We start from the raw sequence: 21,390 nt of genomic DNA, 5'->3' as shown, positions 1-21,390 counted from the left end.
ATCGGTTCAGTAGTTTAGGCGTGAAAGCGACACAGACAGAGTTACTTTCGCATTTATTATTAGTAGGGATTGTACTAGGTACTTTTTTTTTAATTAAAAATCTGATTGTGGTAATTCTTGTACTGCAGTATGGTATCATTTTTATTTTGCCAGTGTTACCATGTTATGGTATTTGTGGTTTGATTTTTTTGCGAATTTATTGTGCTTGGCTATGTAAACCTAAGCGAAAAAGAGCCTAGATGTGTATAAATGTGAAGAGCATCTACTAAATTAAATAAAAACACATTGGCTGTTATTAATGGTACGTTTAAAAACTTCATTTTTAGGCTCAAAAATAATGTTATGACATTTTTCTTTTTAAAATATTTCATTTAGGTAATGGCAATGGGTATAGTTCTTTAATCCTTTAAGTATAATTAATTTTTAGGTTAATTAAATTATGGAAAAACTCAAAGATATAGATATAAATGCTGTAATATGGAAGTCTATTAAAAATGACGGCCTAAACCTTGATTATACGGTTGTTATACCAAGACCAATAGCCAATACAATATTGGAGGAACTTGAAGATACTTTAGAATATTTTGCAGGAGATCTGGCGCGCATAAAGTAAGTCTGAAAATATTGATACTATTATTACCTACATAACTATTGAAAATATAATTTTTTTTCGCGATACTTGGTTTGACAAGATTTAATAATAACTAAAGTATTATACCTAACTAAATGAGCGCGAGTACTAAATTTAAAAAAAGTTCCCTCACCAGGGGGTAGGTACAAAATTGTAGCTATAGCAAAGTTAGAATAGTTAGTAGTAGTAGGAGGGTACATTAATTAAAACATAGGTAGTTACATAACTAACAATATTATCTCTTACAAACCGTTTCATATTACTTGCTTTTTAAAATGTTTTTGTATACTATAGGGTTTTTGGCAAAGTGCATCCTCTACCGCGTCAACAAGTCGCTTATGGAGACCCAGGAATAACTTACACATATTCGGGAACGACTGTGCCTGCTTTGCCCTGGCCTGCGCCAGTTTTAGCCCTGAGAGATTTTCTATTTGCTCTTAAGGGCATTAAATATGATTTCGTTCTGGTGAACAAGTAAGTTCTACTAAAGATATTGAAAATAAAAGACTTATTGCAAATTGATTAGATTTAGTGATGCGATTTCTTTTCAGGTACAGAAATGGTAATGACCACATGGGTGAGCACAGAGACAATGAACCAGAATTAGATCACAACTATCCCATTGCGTCAATTTCTCTTGGTCAAGAAAGGGATTTCGTTTTGAAACATAAAGATGCAAGAAAACCTGGTAAAGACAAAAAAGATATACCCACAGGTAATGTTTATTTCAAGTCTTCATATTTGTTAATTGTTACAGAATCATCAATATTCTTAAGCTTAAAAAACATATATCGAAGTAAACGAGCTTCATAGGTGACAGTCTGTTTGGCTTTCGTGTTTGCATCTTCCTCTTGAAAAGGGCTCTCGATAACAGTGCTCACTCGTCTGCCATATGTCTCACATCCTTCGAGAAATTGCAAGCATTCTTTAATAGTGTTATCTTTAACGACTATCAAGTGCTTAGCCAAGTTCTCTAGAAACGACAGAAAACATCGTTTTGCGTAGAACCAAGTGTCAGTACCTAGACGTTTGTTGAAGGGCTCCAACGATTTGATTACTCTAGAAATACCAAATTCGTAGTTACCCTTTGCACAATACAATGTTCCGATCACCAAGTTGACGATGCACAAGTGATAGAATTTCTTCTGCGGATCCTCGAAAATTTGTTGTTCTTCCTCTTTTTCTATTTTTCGCATTATATCTTCTGCTTCTTCGTTTTGGGAGGTCATTATATACGATACGCACAAATTAGCTAATACGACAGCACTTATGTCTAAAATATTATCATACTGCTTTTTTACTATTGGCTCGTAAAAGCTAGCAGCTTCCTTGTATTTATTTTCTTGCATAAACAATACGTGGGCTACATTCAGACGCCAGACATCAGATTCGTTGCAGAATTCCACAGATTTCCGGAATATCTTCTCAACTTGTCCATAGTTCTCCATATCCCAATAAATCTTCGCTTGTGCCATAACTACCGGTATGTATCTTTCCAAAGCTTCTTCATATTCTACAACGGCTTTTTTGACTTGGTCATTATCGCCTTGAGCACGACTTTCTTGGACTACTTTTGTAAGCTTTCGTAATTGCTCAGCATGTTTCGAAGCAATGTCTTCGTACTTTTGAAATGCTTCCTCTGGTGAAGTTTGGCTTGTGATTATAGCATCTAGGAAGTCGTATAAATACGGGGTTAAATATTTGTATGTAAACTGAGCGTTTTCAGCTAACACGTCTGCTGCTAGATCAAAATATTCAAATTTGCAATAAAGAAGCAGTAAGTTAGCAAAGGTTTCTGGTGGAAAAGGATCTTGTTGTAGCAAAAAATGAAGTTTTTCAAATCCGTCGGTTGGCTTTATGTCTATTGAAGTGAGTGCTAAATTGTGCAATGTTACTGCATCAAGTTCGTGTTCATGTCTTGGTGGCATGTCGCTTAGTGCTTCTCTTGCAGACTCGATATTTTTCAACTGATATTCGATAGCAGCTTTCAAATTGAATACTTCAGTCAGCGCTGTCTCGTGTAGAGTCAATGTATTACCGACAGATTTTACTTCAGATGTTTCAGCTTGCATACCGACAGCCAATTCTGGGTGATCTCGAATACCTCTTTCGATAACAAGAGTGATATGTTTTAGGGCTTGTGGATATTCTTTCAATCTAAAGTAACATAAAGCTACATTGTAATGTAAGTGCGCATTGAATCCCAAAACATTGAGACTTCTAGAAAATTTCTGCAGTGCTTCTTCATACTGATTCTCTTTGAATAGGAGACATCCCAGGTTTATATCTTTGTCAGGATCTTCTTGAGGGTATGATTCTACAAGTCCTTTAGCACTTATTGTATCGTCTTCCCCATATTTTACAGCAGATTGCAATTTAATAACTTTCCGCTCTAATTCTGGTGCATTGATTTGCATCGTGACTTTATAAGACTCATCAAACATGGAGGCTTCGTAGAGAGCTTGTGCAAAATACAGTTTATATTCGGGCACATCAGGGTGCATTGCCGTTAATTGTTCATAGCAATTAGCAGCTTCGACGAATGCTTGTGTTCTAAAGTAGCAATAGCCGAGCAAGGACAAGCCAGCACGATTTGGGTTGAAGTTGATGGCGTCGTTCAGTGCTTTTATTGCGTCCTCAAACCGAGCTTCTTTTATCTGAAAATGAACATTGGTTACAGGATACGATTTTGAAATGGGTATTACCTATTTGTTTGGTTGACGATCACCTCGATTTAACATGATAATACATTATAGAAGTCCTTTATTGTGATTGATTATCATAATAGATTAGGTTCGAGGAGTGTAAGTAAACAAGTGGGTAGCAAAAGGACGTTGTACATGAGTCCGCTGAGTGTCCTATTTTAATTAGGTGCTACGTACTAGAAACGACTGTGCGCACTGCGTTATTGATAATTACTCGTGTATCCTTTTCAGTCTGAAAATAGGTTAGCTAAGTGTTTATCGTCGTTAAATTAGCCTAAGGTAAGGCTGAAGAATGTCTTTGTGTTAATGTTTTATCATGATGAATGACATAAGGGATGAGTCATCAAGTGCTTGTTTACCTACATGTCTTTGGGCGATAGAAAAGCCATAAAGCCACGCGTGCAAGTGGATTACTTATGCCTGGCGCGTGGCAAATACCTAGGTAGGCACCACACAGATAAAAGCTGTTTATTTCGTCTGTTGACAATTTATTAACAAAGAAAATTATTGTTAAGTAAGTAGGTACATTTCGTAATCTTTTGTCTGTCGAAAGATAAACCGCTATTTCACGATGTTATCAAATAATCTTTATCGTTGCAATCGTTAATCTAATCTACGTCCCGTTTAACGGATTCTGACCTGGCACAGATACAACGGCGAGGGTTTATGATAATGTTCGTTTATCGAATTACGTTTTTAATGATGTTGTTACCATTATTTCCGCATGGGTGCGATGATTGATGTTGCAAATCTTGGGTTGGGTTAGTTTATGTCATAGATAATGTTTTTGTTGCGCAATTTAAGGAAGAATTTTTAAGTAGATAGATTGTGGACTCATGTAGGTAGGCATATCTACTTACATAATATGGCATACCTAATCTATTTTTTTTGGTTCATTTAATTAAGTTAGGTATAGTTATAGTCTATAGACTCATCTAACTTAGTAAGTGGTATGTGTGGTACCTAGGTATCTACTACTTTGGTTATTTCGTCATCATTATAGAATTGCCTATGATTGTTTAACATTGTTTTGCTGACCGTATCTACCTATTTGCATAGAAGTTTCAAAGTTATTGAACTTATTGAGAACAAAATAATAACAGATAACTAAACATTACCATTGTGTATATTGTTTTCGTATATTGTCCGTCTTTAATTTGCAAGTATTCCATGGTTTTGTGGCGTAAAATAAATTATTTTGTTAGTCACAAGCACAGCACTTCTGTTTACAGTTTCTTGTTGCTATGGAAACATCAATAAAACAACATCAAAGATAAATGGAAAACAAAGACAAACAAATTACTATTTTTGGAAATAAATTTTAGGATAAAATATGTACCTATTCAACAGTGAGAATAATATTAAAGTATTGTATTTTCTCTTTTTTGCAGTTAAAATACTCTTAGAGCATGGCAGCATCTTACTCATGAATCCGCCGACGAATGAAGTGTGGTACCATTCGTTACCTGTGAGAAAGAAGCTTTTAGGCGCTAGAATTAACTTAACTTTCAGGAAAATGCGCATTAAATAAAAACAAATAAATTGAATTTATAATTTATACCTTGGGGAAAGTCCTTGGGTCAGTTACTGCTATCTGTCTGTATGTAAAAAAAACAAATGTCAACAGCCAAAACGTCAGTAAAAAAAACGTCAAAATATTTTTTTTGTTGTCATTGTTGGAGGTACTATGCAGTTGCAGTTTTTGTGTAATAATCCATTTAATTTAATTAAAAAGTGAAATTATAAAGTGTTTGACCAAGAGGTAAGTTTCATAAACAATTTCGGACTAAGTTGTAGCTAATTTACCTTCTGATTCTTAATATTTTTACGTGTACAGCTTTGTCAAGATTGATTTGGTTATCGCTGTTACTCAAGTACATTTTCATGATAAGAGTAGCCTATATAACGATGAAAATCGTTCAACGGCCGCCGTTAACGTGTAACTCTGCGATGTATGTTAATTATTTACGCTGTGAAAGTGTTATCATTCGTGACTTTAACGTAAGATGGGTTGAGATCATCAGCCTGTTTTTGGGTAGGCTGTACGAGTGTAGGGTTTTGAAGTTTGTGTGAGGGATTCGAGTGAGTATGTGGTACGGGCCTAACTTGCAGCGGTCGTACAAGTACATGAGCTTCGCGTCGAAGATGCCGTCGCTGCGGATCGACCAGAGCGAGCTGAAGTGCAAGAATGGCTGCGACTACTTCGGCAACCCGCAGTGGCAGGGCTACTGCTCCAAGTGCCACCGCGAGCAGATGATGAGGCAGCGGAGAGCAGGTTCGTGTTTTTTTTTTATCCACACTGAGGAACCTCTTGCTGTATCTCACCTTTTTCGATAAATTGCTTTTCATACCCTCTTGTTTGGAAGGCTTAACCTTTGTTCCTGTTAAAATTCATTCTCACATCATCAGAACTTACTCAACACAATATTCTCTCTTGTACATACACAGATCGCATTCAAACATTTATAAAACATATTCCTAGATATTCAAGGTATACATTTTCAAGGTGAGAGTGAACAGGCACTTACAGGGCAGATATGTATCATCCTAGACTGCTTCTCACTTAACATCAGGTGCAATTGCGGTCAAATACCTGCCTTGTTCTCCATAAATTTTATTTTATTTTTATTTTTCTTTATTCAGAAAACCTCAAATGTTTCTTATTAGAACAAGAAATGAAAGTAAGGTCAATGATAATGTTCACATTATTTAAAGAATTATCTTTAATACCAGTTGGAATATAAAGAGATTCATTATAGGTAATTTACTTTTAAGTTACTGTTGTTTAAGTATTCCAATCTGTGATTTGATTCTATCAAAGATAAAGTGAACTTAACCTTCATGCAATATTATCACATAACAATGGTTTTGATAAAGTAATTTTTGACATAACATCTGATAATTGCCAAGGTGTGTAGTACCTTGAAAGTTTAAATTGATTACAGGAAGTTTAAAACAATTGTATTTGATAGTGGGACTTAACACCACACCTGTTTCTTAAAATTTTATTTGATTTGTTTATTACAACTAATTACAAAAGATTAACATAGTGATGAAGTGTGATATAATAATACTGGCTATTTACAATATCTTTATTTATAAACAGAAAAAGCCTCAACAAATCCTTCTGCAACCCTTCCAAAGCCGGAGCAGAAGAAACCAGACCGTGGACTCAAACTGTCGTCTCATTCGTCATTCTCCAAGTTTGAGGAGAAGCGTCTACGCCAGACTGAAACTTTGAAGAAGGCTAACCTGCTCAAATTCAGCGTGTTTAAGAAAAGTAGTTCAGGTAATTTCTAAATTATACTATAGGCTGCATAGAAATAATGTGAACAGTACATCCATGATTGCTTTTTCCCACTGATTGATTGAGATCTGATTTTGCTACTGTGTGTAACATAGTTTCTCCCCTTAGATTGGCCAGGCTAGAATACTAGCAGCCTTCTTAGGCTAGACAGTCATGATGCTGAATATTGGATAAACCTGTTAATCTACCACATTCTTGCTTGCTAAAGCAGGTGTTATAGGGTTCTTCTGCTTAGAGGGCACATCTATGTTGATATGATAATTAAAAACACTTTATCCCTAATTTAGTATCTTTGATACAGCACACAATGTCCTTTGCATAAAATTAAGATGAGATGCGTAGTTTTTGACCTATCTGGTAGGGCCAAAAGATAAGGAAACATGTAAAGTGCCCCCCCCCCTTAAGGGTTACCATTTTTTTACTGTATTTTGACGTTCATAAGTGCCACTAGTGGTCTAAATTGAACAAAATATTTTTGATTTTGATCTTAGTATTCCTTAATTTGTTTAGATGACCACGAGCACACGCCTGAGAAGCGCCTCCCTGAGTTCAAGATCCCTTCCATGGTAAATGAGGGCATGAAGCAGGACTTTCGCGTGCGCTTCCCAGCGCTGGGCACGCAAGTGGAGCGAGACGCGCGAGCGTTCGCGCACAACTTCATCATGGACGTCATCAAGTGCGCGAACGTCATGAGCGTGGATGAGCTGTCGGAGAGGGTGCAGAGGCAGTATCAGGTGAGAGGGCACTATCTCATTTAGACTTGGTACACCACTAGTCGACTCACCAACTAAATGTATAAAATATGTTGCAGTAAAACTCATAATCAGTCAAAACCACTTGACTGCAAAAATCAGTCAAAAGTGGTTTTGACTGCAAAAATCAGTCAAAAGTGGTTTTGACTCAAAGTTCAAAAAACTTATGGTCTTACAGTCAAAACTATATTTATGGAGAGAACTTCACCTGTAGGCTTATGTATGTAGAATGCGCGCCGTTATATGTTTTAACTAGCGGGCGCCCGCGACTTCGAACGCGTGGATCCCGTTTTACTCCCTTAGGGTGGAGTTTCGTAAAATCCTTTCTTAGCGGATGCCTACGTGATAACATCTACCTGCATGCCAAAATTCAGCGCGATCCGTCCATTTTACACTATAAACCCATACATTTGTCGTTAAAATCATCGATAAGATTGCATCATGTTGCGCATCCTAGCCCGGCTGGTATCAGCTTGATTGCGCAGCCAAAATTGTTGCCGGCAACGAAAATGTAATCATTGGGCAGCTCAAGAAAGTCACCACGATGACGCGATATGGCGCATTAGTGGTGTAGACTATGATGGCTGCATAGTTTCAAAGATGGTCTTTGAAATTGACTTCTTTACTCATCATTCATTATTTTTTATATTGGCTTTCTCACGTGGGTCAGGTGATTGATCTGATAACTGCAATGTCTATTTATTTATTATGTTCATATCATATTACCTGTGAGAACTCTTGTAGTAACTTATAAGCATATCAATAAAAGTAAATAAAAATCATGTGATAAAGTCCTTCTGAATTATGTAAACTACATGTCATTTTCTTCTTTGTTTGATTCGACCTTTCAAGGACTGTTTATATAGAATATTCTAGAATATCTATCAACAACACTATGTTGTAAAGTTTATCGTTTTTATGGCGGCGATTGCACATAATAATATTATCGATATTAAAAACGTCACTAGAATACATTCCATTGTTCTGAACTCCATCAATAAGTATTATTTATAATAACTCATTAAAAAGGGGAAAACCATACCCTAATTTCATTTAAAAGTTATACTTTGTTTGGATTAAGTGGATAAAAATAATAACAACTTGTAGGTTTTAATTTTGTATTTATATCTTGATTGATTATTACAAAGATAATTTATAAGACTAAACATTTTTCATCATCATCATTTCCGCCACAGGACGTCTACTGCTGAACATAGGCCTCCCTCAATGACTTCCACATAGCACGCTTGGTAGCGGCCTGCATCCAGACCTGCCTAAACATTTTTATTTCTCTAATATCTTTTGCGTACTATGTGCCCTGCCCATTGCCACTTCAGCTTGCTAATACGTCGGGCTATGTCAGCGACTTTGGTTCGTTTACGGATCTCCTCATTTCTGATTCGATCTCGCAAAGAAACACCAAGCATAGCCCTCTCCATAGCACGCTGTGCAACTTTTAGCTTCTGTATAAGGCCTATAGTGAGAGGCCACGTTTCCGAGCCATAAGTTATCACTGGTAACACACATTGGTTATACACTGATGGGGCAGAAAGGTTCTGGAATGGAGGCCGCGTACCGGAAAACGCAGCGTGGGACGTCCACCTACAAGGTGGACCGACGACATCGTAAAGGTAGCAGGGAAGCGCTGGACGCAGGCCGCTACCAATCGATCAACATGGAAAGCATTGGGGGAGGCCTATGTTCAGCAGTGGACGTCCTGTGGCTGAAATGATGATGGTAATATCTTTTAATCTAATATGGAGAAGACTTGGTTCTACGTAGTATAACATTATTCTTTATGTTTATTTACAGAGGTTTATAAAGCACATGGACACGGCGCCACACTTCGCGAACGTAGACTCCGACACCAAGGAGCTTCTGGTAGACTTCGTCGAGAAGCACGCCATGACGTACCTACATGAGTAAGTACAAGTTATTTATATTGTTTTCGAAGTTAGTTAAATTGTATATGTCTTCATTTTCAAAATATTGCCACAAATGTCTATGAAAGTTAATAGTGGTGCTATATTTAAGTATTTTTTTGAGATGGATGGCTTATGAACAGATAGATAGAATATAAATTTTCTTAGGTATGTAGAACATAAATATTCTTAGAAAGAACCATCAAATAGGCGTTTCAGGATTTTAAAATAGGGTAGCTTTCAAAACGCGATTCTGTCTTAGATTTTGTATGTCAAAGACAAGCTATGACGTCATTTTTCGTCAACGGTTAAAATGGGCTCTGATCGCGCGATGCACAGATGCACTTACACTTACGAGTTAACTGCGCACCTCGATGGAATGCAACTCCCTCGATCCACACATCTCGCGTTCGCCCTGGTCGTACCAGAGCGTCGATGTGACGTCACGGCCGCCAGGTGTACTTGACCGGGCTGTAGGCACATGATCAAATATTTATAAACTTGCCACATGCAATCGCAGCGCCGTGGATCGCTCGGTGGATCGGCAAAGTAAAATTTTCTCATTCTCCAACCCAGGCTGCCATCAGTGGTGTTCTCTCCCGCTGGCACTGACGACGAGCGCCTAGACCGCGCCATGTCAGAACGCATCCAACAGCTGGGATGGGTGGGCGAGCGACACCTGGAGTGCAAGCTGGACCGCGGCTCCGCTACCTGCCGCCAGCTGCTGTACAAGGCTATCAGCGGTGAGTGTGACGTCACCAGCAGCTGGGATGGGTGGGCGAGCGACACCTGGAGTGCAAGCTGGACCGCGGCTCCGCTACCTGCCGCCAGCTGCTGTACAAGGCTATCAGCGGTGAGTGTGACGTCACCAGCAGCTGGGATGGGTGGGCGAGCGACACCTGGAGTGCAAGCTGGACCGCGGCTCCGCTACCTGCCGCCAGCTGCTGTACAAGGCTATCAGCGGTGAGTGTGACGTCACCAGCAGCTGGGATGGGTGGGCGAGCGACACCTGGAGTGCAAGCTGGACCGCGGCTCCGCTACCTGCCGCCAGCTGCTGTACAAGGCTATCAGCGGTGAGTGTGACGTCACCAGCAGCTGGGATGGGTGGGCGAGCGACACCTGGAGTGCAAGCTGGACCGCGGCTCCGCTACCTGCCGCCAGCTGCTGTACAAGGCTATCAGCGGTGAGTGTGACGTCACCAGCAGCTGGGATGGGTGGGCGAGCGACACCTGGAGTGCAAGCTGGACCGCGGCTCCGCTACCTGCCGCCAGCTGCTGTACAAGGCTATCAGCGGTGAGTGTGACGTCACCAGCAGCTGGGATGGGTGGGCGAGCGACACCTGGAATACACAATTGGATATCATTATCACCATAATCAGGTTATTAAGGGCTATATTTCACCGGGACATCATGGCGGCGCAACCAGTCGCCGCTACCAACAAAATGTATACAGCTCTATAGAGAGTTACTCACCTGGTGTCCGTTTGGTTGCGCAAAGCTGTATACATTTTGTTGGTAGCGGCGACTGGATGCGCCGCCATGGTGTCCCGGTGAAATATAGCCGCCCTTACGGGTGAATTTTATGCTGCCACGGCAGTCGTTGCATTAGTTTTATTTAGATTTGTTGGGGCCTTACTACGCGGCGGCGGCGGGCGCCGTTGCTGCTGCGGCATAGTCTGTAAACGCTCTAAAGATGGCGGTTCGCGTTGCGACCGAAACAGGAGACCGAGACCATTACTCAGTGGCGGATTTACAGTTTTGCCGCCCGTAGGCTAGGGTGGGGTTGGATCTTTATTTAACTTTTATCTTCTGAAATCGAGTAAGCGTCATCTGAAATCTGCCGCCCCTAGGCCGCGGCCTACTGACAGATCCAGGACTGCCGTTGCTTGTCTTTACATAATATTATAAGCGTCAGAGACAGAAAGTCAAGTACCGGCGCGGTCTCCCGTCTCGGTGCGAACCGCCACCTTTAGCTAGCGTGGGTTTTATTAAGTTGCAGCCCAGCCTGAGGCCATTGTCTTTCAAGTTTTAAAGCGGTAATTGATCTGTAACAGAGCTCCTGGGCATGGACGCGGCGTCGTCGCCGGGCGGCAAGCTGGCGCGCGTGCGGCGCTGCTGCCGCCACGTGCTGGCGCTGTGTGGAGCGCCTGCTTCTGCCGACGACCTGCTGCCCGCCCTCATCTTCACCGTGAGTACTCCTCGCACAACACTCACGTACTATCGGCCACAGTTCCAGCTACGGCCCGGTCCGTGAGCACGTAGAATTTTGTCCAATGACCCCAAGCTACCCATCCTTATCGCTCGCGCGTAATTATATTGCTGTCGCGACTGTGCGACGGGCGCCCGCAGTGAGTGTGCGAGCGCGACAGCAACATAATTACGTGCGAGTGATAAGGATGGGTAGCTTGGGGTCATTGGACAAAATTCTACGTGCTCACAGACCAGACTATACCCATTTGCGGTCATGTCGCCTCGTTCTATCGCAAAGAATCACCATTTGATGAGAGCGAGAGAAAAACGAAAATGGATAGCTGGAACTGTGGCCGATAGCACATTAGATACGAAAACTAATTACAACAGCAAATATTGCTTGCTGTGGTCTTACTATACGTTTAGGGCGTAACAGCAGAGTAAATACAAATGAGTATGTGGCTCAAAATCACCAAGGTGCAGAATTGGCTTTGCTAGCAATTTAATGTCTTAAATCTTGACTTATTTGAGAAAATAATAATAATAAATTACTTCAACTAACTTGTTTTGTGTGTACATCAAACAATATAACTAATTAATAAAGCAAATTTTAAATAAAATCAATATACATGCATGGATAATCATTTCGGGAACGCGTCCTAATGTACAATCTTCAGCAACAAGTCCAAAATTTTACATAAAAAGTTAAGGTAATTTACACATGTCATTACTTAATACACCGTATTTTTTTATACAAAATTTAGTTTTAAAAAGGATACTAAAAAAATATTTATTTTTAACTATAAAAATGTCCAATATAGTTTGTCCGATACCGCACAAGTCATTTCAGTGAACGTATTGATAATCGATCAAAAAATATTTTAAGTTAACGCAGCCATTCGGTGTCTAACGTTAGTCGAGGAAGAAAACAATAACAAAACGGGCTGTCAGAGTATTTATCGTTAAATAAAATAAATCTAAATGGTAAGTACCTTTCAATTCATTATTCGTAAAGCGTACATCAATAATCCGTCATTTCGTGAACGTAATTATTACATTTAATTATTGATAAAATTCTTTTTTATTACACGAAATAACAAAGTAATCTCAAATATTTTCCTATTGACAAACCCAGATCGCATTTAATATGGCTGCCGTCTAATTAAAGCGCACGCTTATTTGAAATCGTCATTTCGTGAACGGTCATTTTGGAAACGTTCCCGGACATGATGGCACGTTCCCGAAATGACTGTTGCGTTCTCGGAATGATGATTATTATTTGTAAGGGCGAATCATTTACAATATTTAATACATTTATTACAAAATTTTGTGTTTTTATAAGGGACAAAATTATTTGATCCTCTAAAAACTAATTGATCTTTTTTGTATGTGCACTTTTAAAAATAAATGATGTTTTTTATTATATTTTATCTTTATATTAATTATTGGGTCTATATTAGTTGATCTACGGATAAATTATGAATGATCTTCATTAAAGGTAACATAATATTTATGTTTAACATACTCTTTTAATATTTGGTAAACAAAAATAATATTTGATCCTCTTTTTNGATGACCCTTAATGTAGGGTTTGATATAACATACAAACCACTATGTATCAAAAAGTCTTTCCTCTTTTAAAAGGGTTTAAATACATTGACATATCAGACAGTAATCATCAAAAAAACCGCACACCCTTGTATGGGTTCTTAAAAAAAATTACAGGTTCTGCTGTAAATAGAAGGCTGTGTTGCACCATCGTACTTTAATGTTAACCATAAATGTAACCATAACCGGTGTTTATTGTATGGAGTTTCACAGACTTGACGTTTGTTATTTATTAAAGTACGATGGTGCAACTCAGCCTTCTTTAAGGCTTCTAATCGATTACCCAATCAACACAATTGAAATTCGCTCAACAACACCAAGTGTTATTCACCTTGTCGCTGTACCCAACTACGTCAGAGGGATCAAAGAAACAATGTTATAACCTTAAAGGTCAACCCCGAGCTGAATGATCCGAGTACCGGAAGCACGAACAAATATCGTTCCCAGGTACCGTAAACGTCTCATTTGTGTGAAAAACAAAACAGCGCCGCTATGGACCCCGGTCTGTCAATTTTTTTTTTCAATTCAATTTCAAATATGGTTATCAAAGCTAGCTGTGCCCGCAACTTCGAGTTCGTACGCGTGAAAATTGTAATATTTTTTACCGTTTTCGTAACATTTTCCTTTACTGCTCCACCCCTATTGGTTGTAGGATGATGTTGTTATGCCTAAAGCCTTCCTCGATAAACGGGCTATCGAACACATAAGTATTTTTTTAAAATTAGTGCAGTACCTAGTTCCTGAGATTGCGAGTTCAAACAAACTAACAAACTCTTCAGCTTTATAATATTAGTATACTCGTCGACAACCTTATGAGAGTTATTCGTGCTTAGGGCACTGGTCTCTTTTACTAATAGCATTAGTCCGTTTGGGCTACGTTTGAAACTATTTATAACGCCCGCCTTTGAGAAATGCACGATGCAATAGTCGTGAGAGTGTAAAGGAGGCTTTACATCAGAAAAAGAAACGCGCGTCGAAACGTAGCGTTATAATTGGTGTGGTTTTTAGAGCGACGTTCGATGTTCTATCAAATTATAACTAAATAATATTGTTTGTAGGAACTCATACAAAATAGTGCGTAATCTTAAATATTACCATATTGTAATGTAATTTCTACACCACTAGTGTCAGAAGGTATTGAACCTGTTTGTAATTTAAAGGAAAATTATGCTTGTCTTTGATCTTTCTATTTCATAAAATACTTTGCTAATAATAAAATACTATAGTAATTTAATTTGCTTATTCTATTACTGAATCAAAAATAAGACTAACTAGTAAGTTTATTTATTAATAAGAGATATCTAATAAGTCAATTTAAAGCATTTATGCAAGGACCCCCACAAGTAAAATTGTTTTGTATTAAAAAATATTTTAAAAATAATGCTTAAGATCCGAAGATACCAGTAATGCTGTTTATTTATTTATTTTTAAATTCAAATAGAATTGAGTTTGAGTGGGAATCGAGTGAGTTTTAAATCAATTTACTTTAAAACAAATGCATTCTTCAAAACTAACGCTGCGTTAAAAATACGAGTGTAAAAGTGCTCTTAAATATCTAATGACTAGCGAGGCGCCCGGTCGGTTGCTTTTAGTGATGAATCGATCTTTTATAAATTAATAATAGCCATTATGTTTTAGTCATTCAATTTCAATGTAATACGACTTATTAGCTAAATTACGTCTTAAAAGCGTTGTCACATTTTTCATGCAGAAATCGAGAATTTGGCAGATTTCGAAATGATTTTAGTCATATAATTTATTGTTATAGCTTCTTTTGACTTATATCATCGTAATTATCATACATTTTTACGGAATGTCTATTGACAAAATTTCGTTCAAATTGGATTTTTGCCTACGAAAACAGCGAATTTCGAAAGCCCGATTTCCAGGTAACTCGCGAAGGCACAACTTTGAACTAATATTACAACAAATTTATTTCTAAGTAAGAAGATAGAATGTATTCATTAGAATAAGCATACCCTGAAGAAGAAAGTGTATTGAGAAAATTTTGATGTTTAATTCATTAAAATGCATTTTTATCATGTCTAAGATAGTCAAAATTCGAGAAAATTACTGCAAGAAAACAGGTCACATCTCATAATCTAAAAGTCATTTGGCAACATAAACTACTTTATACTTAAGAAGAAACATAGTACTATTATTGTGTGAAAAAGAAAAAATATCTATCTTCAATCTTCAAATGAAAAATTAATTTGAAAATACTATAAAATCGGGTGCATCAAATGGCATAAATCAGTCGTGCTTTGGCACTCGTAGACGCCGGGTCTATGTCAGTTGACTGCCCACTGACGTATATGCGTCACGCGTGATTTTTTCGTAAATTGTAGTATGATTGAGTACTTTTGATCCGCAAGTATTTTTAATTTATTTGTTTAGGTAAATTACAATATTTCAATAAAATACGCATAAATGGAGGTATTTCAATATTATGTATATATTTATTACATTACAGAACTTTTGTTCTGTACATATTACGTTAATTCGATTAAAAGAGTTTTAAATATTATGAAATTTCTTAAATTGTATGCGGAATAATAGCAACTTCTTTATTTTTTTGACGTATTTTGCTTGTAGAAAATTTTGAATGTATTGATTTCATTATTGCTTATTCAAAATAGTTACATAATATACCCATGTTGTAAACAAAGCTCAAATTATGCGCTTTGTTTGGTTTTTTCGGATTTTATGAAACTTAGGAAAACGTTCCCGAATTGATGGTTTTCTGCAAGATATTTACTACTAAGCAATATTACTAAAAAAATAAAGGATTCTGTGCGCTGCCCTGTCAAGGTTTAAAAATATACAAATTAAGCAACAGTATAAACTAATAGTCATCATTATAGCTTGCAATTTTTTTTGTCATAAAACCGATTTTGAAATTCGCAACCTTGGTGATTTTGAGCCATGTCATCTTCATAGAAACGCACCGAGCGCGGTTTGTATGAGAGCGCGCGCCAATACGTACGCGGCGCGCACGCACACACTGACAAAATTCGGCGCAACTCCGCTAATCCACGCTAAATTTTGTCGCGCGCCGCATACGTATTGGCCCGCTCACATACAAACCGCGCTTGGTGAGTTTCTATGAAGATAACCTACTCATTTGTATTTACTCTGGTAACAGTCAGTGCCTGAGGTATGAGAGCGCCACCAAATACGGCTCTAGCAGGACCAGAGACTATTCTAAATCTTACATTATTCAAAGATAAATTAAAACAGCTCAAGCCATGAAATCGACATCTGGTGGCTTGATAAATTTCAACTGCTGAGTAACCCAGTTGTTTCGTAGGTGCTGAAAGCGAACCCTCCGCGTCTGGTCAGCAACATCAACTTCGTGACGCGCTTCTGTAACGCGCAGCGCCTCATGACGGGCGAGGGCGGTTATTACTTCACCAACCTGGTCAGTATCTACAGAGTAAATACAAATGAGTAGGTCTTCTTCATAGAAACGCACCGAGCGCGGTTTGTATGTGAGCGCGCCAATACGTATGCGGCGCGCACGCACACACTGACAAAATTCGGGGCAACTCACCGCTAAATTTTGTCANGCACACACTGACAAAATTCGGGGCAACTCACCGCTAAATTTTGTCAGTGTGTGCGTGCGCGCCGCATACGTATTGGCGCGCTCACATACAAACCGCGCTCGGGCGTTTCTATGAAGATGACCTACTCATTTGTATTTACTCTGGTATCTATTATAAAATAGAGGAAATATAGTTCAACCTTATTTTTAACCTATTCGCTTGTATTAAGGTCCAAAATCAATGAAAACTTGCTATATTTGTTGAAGGGGTATACTGTAGCGCCGCCCTAAAGTTCATATACATCAGTAATCACTGGTCGACATCGTTACTTCTACAAATCAAAGTCAAAGTCAAAGTCAAAATTTCTTTATTTGTTTGGACTAATAAATAGTTCTTACAAATCGTCAGTTTGCTCTTAAGGAGCCTCTACATGTTTCATAATCTTTTTACCCTACCAGCGCTTCGAGACCAACATTTGGCAAGTGCTGAGAAGAAGCGCCGCAACAAACTCAGTCACCACTGTCTGCCGGTTAATATTATAAATAAATAGAAATAGTAGTAGTAGGTACATTCGATTCAGGAGCAGTTCACTGAATTTACCATGCATTCTATGGTGTATCTTATAAGAATGGGTATACAAGATTGCGTGGTATATTAAACAAGGTGGTGACGTGCTAATATCTAGACTTACATATTAAGATACTAGTAGAAATGCCTCGCATACATAAATTTGAATAACTTGGATTGACCAGTCCCCGAAAGCAGCGCCTGTTCACAGACATGACGAGTGAACCAGTTACGAATCGATCGAGCTAACTGCGCACTTCGCTGGAATACGACTCCTTCGCACACCTCCCCGCGTTCTATGTGACGTCACGGCTGCCATGTGCGCATTTAACTCGGTTAATCGGTTGTAGATAATTCTCATTGGTGAAAGCGCGGTTACAGTTTGATATAGTACTATTTAGTTCTTCGCATGTTATTAAACGATGTCCTTCGACTTTCAGTGTTGTGCTGTATCGTTCATTGAAAACCTGACTGCGGAATCTTTGAGCATGGACAAGACAGAGTTCGACTGCTACATGGCGATGCCGGCGTCCATCGGCGGCAGTGCTTGGGTAAGAACAAGCGCTTGTAAATCCGCGAATAGACATAGTATAGAACATAATTTTATAAATAAATAACGAAGATGTGCACGGAATGAGCGCTGCCGTTTTAGCGCTAACCTAAGTTTTACAGTAAGGTTTGTTAGTGGTTAAGACAGTGCCGCCAACTGGTTACTAGAAGCACCTACATACGATCAGAGCAGGATCTCTCATTTAATTTTGTCATTGGAAAACATTGGGGGAGGCCTTTGTTCAGCAGTCAACGTTTTCCTGTAGGCCTAGGATGCGCGCCGTGATAAGTGGTTATCACGTTATTTTATCGATTTTGCCCATACATTTTGACGTCGATAAGAGTGTACGGCGCGCATCCTAGCCCGGCTAATAAGACCACGTCCACGTGCTTCTGCAGTAGACTTTGGGCCCTATCTTATTACATTTTTCAAGATGGCTTCGCAACCAAGTTGATATCTGACCAGGCCCAGGAACTGTATGTATACTCAATAATTTATTTTCCTCTATAATGTTACAAAAGGGTGGTGGCAACATGATGTTGGTGACGCGATCGGTATCGCCACCATGGTGACTTAATGAGCTAGGACCATTAATGAATTGTTAGGCTGGTTTTAGAGTCGCGCTGACCGCACGCTGATCGTCGGCGCTGTATGTAATTGGAGGGAACGTTCCTAAGTGACGCTGATCGCTCGGCGCCGACGCTTCATACAATTCGGCTGTCAGCGCTGACGGTCAGCGTGACTCTAAGGTTTGATTTCCTTTTAGGCTGACATCGGTGACCGACGTCAGCGGCGCGCACGATGACACACTAGTTCTATGTAATCATCTGCCGCTGACGACGGCGTTGCAGTGCGGTGATTCATAGAACATTGTGTTTATTCGTACGCTCGACCGATGTACGCGACCGACGTCAGCGTAGGAGCACAGAATAATAATAAGTACTACGTACAGAAGTTTTACTTCGCGAAGGTATTTAAAAAAATGTATGCTCAATGTCATTAACAATATGGTGTAATTTAGCCTGTCTCAAGAGTCAAGCACCATTTTGTTGACAAACGTCAGTGATCGGCACTGCGCCGAAGCTATAGGGCTGACGTCGGTAAAATGATGTGACGTGAGATGCCAAACTGCGGAAAATGCCGGAGGAAATACATGATTTAGCAGGATTTCGCATGAATTATCATGAATAATATTAACTACTTATTTACCTCTCAGTGTCTTGAGGCAACTTAAAAAAGTAAATTCTGTGTTTTTATTATTATTTAGGCAGTTAAATACTGCAGACTATTTAATACACCATTTTCTTTATTTTCTTTCCATCATACACAAGAATACGCGTGCGTGAGTCAATGTTCGCTCGTATGTGAGGCCTTGTCGAATAGTATCCTGTAGGTGGGCCATCGTGCGTGTTTTGTTTTCGATGTAAACTCACGGAGATGAACAGGCCTGGTAGGAGTAAATCAAGCCTAAAACCAGCTTTAATGTTGTGCGCAGGCGGCGGCATTGTCTCTGTGCGGCGCGGCGCGCGAGGCGGAAGAGCTGCGGCTGGCGGCGCAAGAGCTAAGCGCGGCCGCGACCACCCTGCGGGACAACGCCGACCAGATGCACCACAACGCCGTCACCTTCGAGGTATGTGGCCGTCACCACGCTGGACTACACTTGCTCACTTGTAGGGATGTTATGGACATGTGGTAAGGTTATGGATACGGTTACGGATATAGGAATAATATTATACCGGTTTCGGTTACGGTTACAGATATTTTTTTAATTCGAATATCCGAAAGTTTCGGTTACGGTTACGGATATCCATAACATCCCTGCTCACCTGCGCAAGAGTAACGTGCGAGACTCGGGGTCTCACTAATGTCCGGTCGCCGAGCAGATAGAATTTCGTCCATGACCCCAAGCTACCCATCCTTATCGCTCGCGCGTAATTATGTTGCTGTCGCAATCGCACACTCACTGCGGGCGCCTGTCGCACAGTCGTGACAGCAATATAATTACGCGCGAGCGATATGGATGGGTAGCGAGGTGACACTCGCTGGACCACACTCGCGCAAGAGTAACGTGCGTGACTCGGGGCCTTACTAGTCCGGTCGCCGAGCAGATAGAATTTCGTCCATGACCTCAAGCTACCCATCCTTATCGCTCGCGCGTAATTATATTGCTGTCGCGCTCGCACACTCACTACGGCCGCCCGTTGCACAGTCACGACAGCAATATAATTATGTGCCAAGCCAAATTACCGCTCATGAACACACCTTTCCCACTTGAACCTCTGATTGTTCTGGTGATCCAAAGATTAAATATTAATTGAATATTTTTATATTACAGGAGCAAATCGTTAAAAAGGTACAAGACGTACTATCGAAGACGCCGTTGGAAATAAAACCGCGACGGGAACTGCCACAAATTGGGAAATTCAAAACCAGTGCTAAACCTCTCATTGATATCGAACCCAGTCCACCCTCCAAGGAAAACACTTCAACTTCGGCACAACCGGACACTCAAACACCAGACCCACAATCGCTCATAGATAAACTTATAACCATAGAGCAAACAGAGATGGCTAAGCCGACTGTAGACAGAAGTGTGCCAATTCCCTTACCAGCACCACCTCTAAGAACAGAAATTGAACAAAAAGAACCTGAAATCCTGACAGTTGATGTAAGTAGTACAGAACCTGAAAAACTCAACATTTTAGGGTTCGAAGTTATCGAGAGGCCTTCACCAAAATCGCCACAAAACTTGGACCAAACCTGGGACTTGAAACAGATAAGCTCACTAGAACTACTCACTCCGTCACCTTTAGGATTCACTCCGTTCGATTCGCGATCCATAGATGAATTGATGACGCCGGACGAGTTTGGTTCTGATCACCTCGCTCCAGGTCTAAGCAATATAAATTACGATATTGATTTGTCAGATTTTAGTGGCGATAATAGTATAGCGGAGGATGCACCGAAAGAAGCTAAAGACCCTTTTAGTCCTGACGGCATCAAACCATTCGACCCCTTCGCGCCACAACCGAGTACATTCAGTGAGACTTTAGAGAAATTCAACGAGTTCAGCCTAGTGGATACGAAGACCAACAGAACGTACGATCCGTTTGAAATTGTGCAAAGGAATAGTGACCCTTTCAATGCAGCTTTAGCGGTCACATTACCGCAGCAGGGAGATCCGATCAGCTCACCACAAAATGAAGGGACGTCAATTTTAGACAACAGTGACTCTCCGACCGCTGCGTGCCTCTTGCCTTCGCCATTACTACCGCAAAGTAGTGGAAAGCCAACGTAACTTTAAATTAAAAATGTTATTTATAGTTGTATAGCCAAAATCAATTTGGTTGGTGCTTTAAACCGAGTCCAATTGGAGATCTGGCTCACTGGATAGTTCATAATATGGACATTGTGATTATAATCAAATAATTATTTGAATTGCCCAATGAGATAAAAATTAAATAGTCGATTATAGTATGCATAAATGATTAATATAATAAGTAAATATTGACTAAGTTAATTTTTTCGATTCTGTTGTATGGTCTTAATCCAAAATAAATACCAGTGCGAAAAATTGTAAAATCGTTTATGGTTCTAGTTATGTTATTTAT

General features: G+C 39.6%; 3 protein-coding genes across 4 annotated transcripts; 2 read left to right on the top strand and 1 right to left on the bottom strand.

The window, feature by feature from the left end:
• The first annotated feature begins 131 nt into the window (after positions 1 to 131).
• Positions 132 to 5,611, top strand: LOC114358398 (DNA oxidative demethylase ALKBH2). The gene is made up of 5 exons (XM_028312367.1): positions 132 to 301; positions 428 to 609; positions 926 to 1,105; positions 1,183 to 1,346; positions 4,728 to 5,611. The coding sequence occupies exons 2-5, from the start codon at positions 440 to 442 to the stop codon at positions 4,865 to 4,867; spliced, it is 654 nt and encodes a 217-aa protein (XP_028168168.1). The 5' UTR covers positions 132 to 301; positions 428 to 439; the 3' UTR covers positions 4,868 to 5,611.
• Positions 1,293 to 4,685, bottom strand: Ttc30 (tetratricopeptide repeat domain 30). The gene is made up of 3 exons (XM_028312331.1): positions 4,676 to 4,685; positions 4,455 to 4,578; positions 1,293 to 3,288 (listed from the first exon to the last, which is right to left on the bottom strand). The coding sequence occupies exons 2-3, from the start codon at positions 4,506 to 4,508 to the stop codon at positions 1,354 to 1,356; spliced, it is 1,989 nt and encodes a 662-aa protein (XP_028168132.1). The 5' UTR covers positions 4,509 to 4,578; positions 4,676 to 4,685; the 3' UTR covers positions 1,293 to 1,353.
• Positions 4,728 to 21,253, top strand: Rabex-5 (Rabaptin-5-associated exchange factor for Rab5). Of its 2 annotated transcripts, XM_028312308.1 has the most exons (11): positions 4,728 to 5,098; positions 5,449 to 5,611; positions 6,443 to 6,625; positions 7,154 to 7,377; positions 9,208 to 9,317; positions 9,894 to 10,060; positions 11,371 to 11,504; positions 16,425 to 16,535; positions 17,670 to 17,780; positions 19,275 to 19,409; positions 20,115 to 21,253. In XM_028312308.1, exons 2-11 carry the CDS (start codon positions 5,464 to 5,466, stop codon positions 21,075 to 21,077), a joined length of 2,286 nt encoding a protein of 761 aa, XP_028168109.1. In that variant the 5' UTR covers positions 4,728 to 5,098; positions 5,449 to 5,463; the 3' UTR covers positions 21,078 to 21,253. The 2 variants fall into 2 exon arrangements, with proteins under 2 accessions (XP_028168109.1, XP_028168103.1); XM_028312302.1 differs by lacking the exon at positions 4,728 to 5,098 and having other exon boundaries at positions 5,142 to 5,611.
• The last annotated feature ends 137 nt before the right edge of the window (positions 21,254 to 21,390 follow it).

Source organism: Ostrinia furnacalis, unplaced genomic scaffold (genome assembly GCF_004193835.3).
Source record: "Ostrinia furnacalis isolate ACB-3 unplaced genomic scaffold, ASM419383v2 OfSCF0283, whole genome shotgun sequence".
NCBI lineage: Eukaryota > Metazoa > Arthropoda > Insecta > Lepidoptera > Crambidae > Ostrinia > Ostrinia furnacalis.
This window is presented reverse-complemented; position numbering and strand designations above follow the sequence as displayed.